General features: G+C 37.0%; 1 protein-coding gene across 1 annotated transcript; it reads right to left on the minus strand.

Annotated features, from left to right (window-relative positions):
* Positions 1 to 239: 239 nt before the first annotated feature.
* LOC9316670 (ubiquitin carboxyl-terminal hydrolase 19) lies at positions 240 to 4,348 on the minus strand. Its single transcript, XM_021029212.1, has 11 exons — positions 3,966 to 4,348; positions 3,546 to 3,750; positions 3,367 to 3,455; positions 3,179 to 3,264; positions 2,924 to 3,086; positions 2,713 to 2,836; positions 2,017 to 2,174; positions 1,825 to 1,909; positions 1,509 to 1,721; positions 1,321 to 1,382; positions 240 to 1,191 (listed from the first exon to the last, which is right to left on the minus strand). The coding sequence occupies exons 1-11, from the start codon at positions 4,214 to 4,216 to the stop codon at positions 675 to 677; spliced, it is 1,953 nt and encodes a 650-aa protein (XP_020884871.1). The 5' UTR covers positions 4,217 to 4,348; the 3' UTR covers positions 240 to 674.
* Between the last annotated feature and the right edge of the window lie 533 nt (positions 4,349 to 4,881).

The raw sequence follows: 4,881 nt of genomic DNA on the forward strand, positions 1-4,881 counted from the left end.
TAGATTTAGCTAAAATGGTTGCGGAGGAAGTTCTTGAAATCATCCACCAAATGTGATGAGACTGAGGGATGTAGATTTAGCCATAAAATTAGGCTCTAGCTTTGGTTTGGAATAATAATTTTACTTTTACGACAGAAAACAAATTGACACGTAGAATTCTTTGGACATCCCTCAATCTAGGGATGCATAGTGATAACAATAATAATAAACCAAAAACCATAGATAGTAAACCGGTCAAAAATTCAAATTTGGTTTGATTTATGTGTTCAAACCAAAAACACTTGAACCAACCACAAAGTTGTCAATGTGTTCCTCCATATTTAGTAGTCCTTTCAAGCTATAATAGTTTTTGGGTTCAATGGTAACATCTATTTTAACAGAGAAATAAAAATCAAAAGAATAACTTAACCGATCCTGAAGTTTCTATCTCTTATGTCTAGAAAAGTACCAATCCTGGCTTTGTAAGCTCTATAGTTCTCACTAGTAAGAACCCTATATTTCTTCTCAATACGGAAATTCTAGGATCCAACAATTTCTATATATTCTTCAGGCACCAGAAATTGCAGTGTCTAAAGCAATTTTCACCAGCATTATTGTTAAGTTAGAAGCTCCCTTGTCGATTGTCAAGAGCCATGAAAAATGTTTTGTGATTCCACCACCATCCTTTTGGAATATCATTGAGCATCGATCATCTCGGTGTCTGAATGTTCTTTCTCCAGGGGTTTGGACTCGCTGTCTGAATGTTCGTTCTCCTGAGGTATGAATACTGTAGCAGCAGATGGAGATAGAGTAGTAATGTCCGAACAAGAAGAATCAACAGCCAGATTTTCAGCCGCTGGATCTTCTTTCCCATTTGCTGCTTCTTCTTGATGATCTGTTCCGGAATCATGTTCCATGTCAATAGAAGGGTTTGATTCAGAATCTACTGTATCAACCCTTGCGTCAACTTCCTTTCCTTCTTCAGAGACTGGTACGGATGCTGACATTGACGACAATGATGATTCTTTTCCGCATTCAGGGTCTTCTGAATGTGAGATGATGCCGTTACACAGAGAGGACACACTTGTGTCATTTGCTCCCACCCCGGAACTCTCAACAGAGCCATCTTGGTTAGATTCTGTGTTCAATGTATCTGTTTTCTTTTCATCTTGACCTTCTTCGGATCTAAGATTTGATGGTCTGGGCTGAACCCTGCACCAATACCAGATATCGTAATCTGTTAAAGCTCTTTTGCTCAACAGTTCTAGCAAATTCACGAACTCCGCAAAAGGATATATATTCTTCTTGTCAAGAAAAAAGAAAGAAAGTGAAAGGCTCTACCTGCTGTAGAGGAGCATGTATGCTCGTTGAGAAAGGACATCTTCAAGTTCAACCTTTTCCACCTGCGAGTATTTTTAGACGGGATTAGAAGAAGATCTCTGAAAATTCTTGTTTTCTCGTATTCACATCCTGGTTTATGTCAACATCCGTAATAGCCAACCAAAACAATGACAGAAGATGATTCTTACCTCAGAATCGTCTATTCTATACCAGTTTCCACGGAAGTCCTTGACATAGCATATGTAATGGCCGAAAAATGAGGCATTCAACATATCTAAATGGACAATCACAGCATAGAGTTTGTATACATCTGATCCTTCTACTCCACTGCTCATGTAAGGGCCTAGATCAAATGTCTCGGGAAAACTAATTCTTTTGTTCAGTTTACCGAATCTCCCACCCTGCACATAGTTTTAGATTTATTAGACCATCTATGTCAGAAGAATAAGAAAAAGAAAAAAAAAGACTAACTAAAAGCAAAAGTGAGGATAATGGAGCCCAAACCTGGAATCTTTTTAAGGCAATTGTAAGAATATTTGGAGCACAACGAATTGAAAGGCGCTTGCATGCCTTCACATAGTCATCACATCTGGAAAAGAAATACTAAACTTTGAGAAAAATATTCCATTCACAGGATGAGCTATCAACTATGTCTCTGTTTTAGAAGAAATTAAGGCGTCAGAAGGAATACAATACCTATCACATTTGTATAAGTTATCCCCCTGAAGCCACTCTTTAGCTGTGAACTGATCGAGACATTCCTCCAATGATACCGCATCCCCATGTATCTCAACAGTTAAATCCATCATATTTTCATATTGGTCAGAAACATTACTGCAAGCAGTACACTGGACCTGCAAAATAAGAAAAATGCAGCAAATGAGGGAAATGTTCCAAAAAGAGAGAGGATGATAATCTAAAGGAACTGAAGCAAGTTTCAAACATGAAACATAGATATGATATGTTGAATATATAAAGCAACTGAAGCAAGTTTCAACATCTTCAATAAAACCAATCATAGGGGATAAAAAGAGTGCAAGGGTGAGTGCAATCAAACTTGAACGAAAAAAATTGGAAAATGAGATCATGACTACATGCAGTCTTCCACTCACTCACATTACAAACCTCTTAAGAGTAGGTTGATAAGAAAGATCTACTTCAGTCTGTAGGTTAACCTGTTTCGAACTAAATGTAAGATCCAATCCAGGCCCTAGGCTAACCTGTTACAAACTTATTACCTAGTGTCTAGTGACTCTACGATTCAAACCTAAAGCGAACATAAGTATGTCGTCTCGACACACCTTCCATTATTCTTGTACTAATGGTACATCACTGGATTATTAAAATTTGCACAGACAGCACAAGACCTGCTACTAGGATAAGGAAACACACCTGTGACTGAAGGAGACCACCAAATATATATTGAATTAGTGTTGTTTCTTGGGCGCGAGGAGGCACCACTTTTTCTCCACCAAATTCGTCGAGGCAAACAGATTGCATCATATCAATTGCAAACCTAAATCAAATGAATTCTAAAAGCATTAGCTGACAGATTGACAGAAACTCCACCGCTAGATTACACCAACCAAAAACAATTGCTGACCTCATCAACTCATGAGCATCCTCCTGTCTTCCATACCCAAGATTTCCACCAATATTCGGCAGCCGTGAAATAATGTTCATTGGTGAAAAAGGAAACCGGCTATGGTTTGCTCTGTCAAGATGATTTTCAAATTCACAGAAGAAGCACCAATCATTTCGCCTACCTGTTAAACAAAACATAGAAATAAAATTGAAATGAATACAGAAAATCCAACTAGAAGAGTTGTGAAGCATTAAAATTTCTCGAAAAAATTACATTCTCTTTTGTGGCCTCTCTCCAGAAGGTATGCAACAAGAGGGCGTGTCCAGGAAAGGCATTGTAGAACCACATTAGCGAAACAACTGAAAAAGGATTGACACAAAAGAAAAAGAAAATCATTAGAAAGAATTTAACTCATTCAGTTGATGCGTTAAAGCTACATTAGAAACCATATGAACAAAAACCTGTTTCCACAATTGGTGAGACCACAAGGAGCCATTATTGGTCTGTCCCAGTTATAATATCTAACCAAACTTTCGTATGGGAAAAGAACCTGCAGAAGAATGCAAACAGAATCAGACTTGCACGATGAAAACAATCAAGAGAGTGTCAAACATCAGATTACTAAAAAGAAGACCATTACATCTGTTGGCTTGATGCCAGCCTTGCTTTGGCTCAGTTGAGGAACCAATGCAACCTTACTCTTCTTAGAAGCAGACATATTCCCAAACAGAGAAGCTTTGTAATCGATATCATCTCTTCCCACCGGTGATGAGTCAGTACTCCGAAACACCTTGCATTTTAGTTTATGTCCTGACTTCCAATCTGACGTTTGGCAATCCGCAGAGCTAGTTCCAAAGAACAGAGGCAGAAAAAAAAAAAAAAAAAACCAAATTCAAAAAACAGATCCTTCAAAAGCAAGATTGTTCTGTATGCGTAGCTGGTGAAATCCTAAAAATCGAAACTTTCAAAAGCAAAATTGTTCCTTTACTATATCTCCAGCTACGTCTAAATCAAATCTAAAAACCCTAATAAAGATCAATCTTGACTCTCTTCAACATACCAGTATCTCACAGATTTGCAACGAGAGCACTTTTTGGTAGAAGTCTTCCCACAGACAGAACATTCAACCGTGTCGGGAACCATGAAATCTCGGCGATGGTCTCTATCGAAACCACCGGAGCCACCACCGACCTCGAAGTACTTGGCTGCCGTTCTTTTAACAAAGTAGAGGAGACCGATTGAGAGAAAGAATAACGTCAAGATAAGCTGCGTGAAGAAATTCAGATCCACAAATAATCCAACTTCATGCATCTAATTCCCTCTCGAACATCGATCTCCTTCTTCTTCTTCTTCTTCTTCTTCTCAGATTCGATTCAGAGATGCCAAAGAGAATCTCCTCTGTTTTTATTTTTTTCTCTCGGTGTTTTAGAGTTAAAGAATGAGAGAATGGGCCAATTAAAATCTTTGGACAATTATTTTCTTTCTTTTTTTGGTAATTGGACAATTATTTTCTTTTTTTTTTTATTTATCAGTTTCCATTTTTTTTTTGTCCTTACTTTTTTTTTTCTCTCACTGATTTAGTTAATTTAGAGTTATTACAGGCCAACTACTATTTCTCTGGATTTTTTCCCATTATGAAAAAGTTAATTTTAATGATTGTTAGATACCACATGTGTGATATATAGTTTAATAGATAATTGTTCTATCTAAAAAATTTAAGTTTTTTTTTGGCAATCATATGTGAAATACTATGTTGAATTATAATCAAATTAACTATGACTGTTTTTTTTTGTTGTCAACAACTATAACTAAATCCGTTTAAAAGAGTCATTCCTGAATAATGTTGTTTTATATAAGTGATATATTGCGGTTTGATACGAACTTTTCGTGAATTCTTCTTTGTTTCTCCGAATATCTTCCAAATACACTGAAAATGATGTCCACTCGGTTGGGGAAGACACCATCTTCACCAGATT

This window comes from Arabidopsis lyrata (assembly GCF_000004255.2).
Source record: "Arabidopsis lyrata subsp. lyrata unplaced genomic scaffold ARALYscaffold_4, whole genome shotgun sequence".
Classification (NCBI taxonomy): Eukaryota; Viridiplantae; Streptophyta; class Magnoliopsida; order Brassicales; family Brassicaceae; genus Arabidopsis; species Arabidopsis lyrata.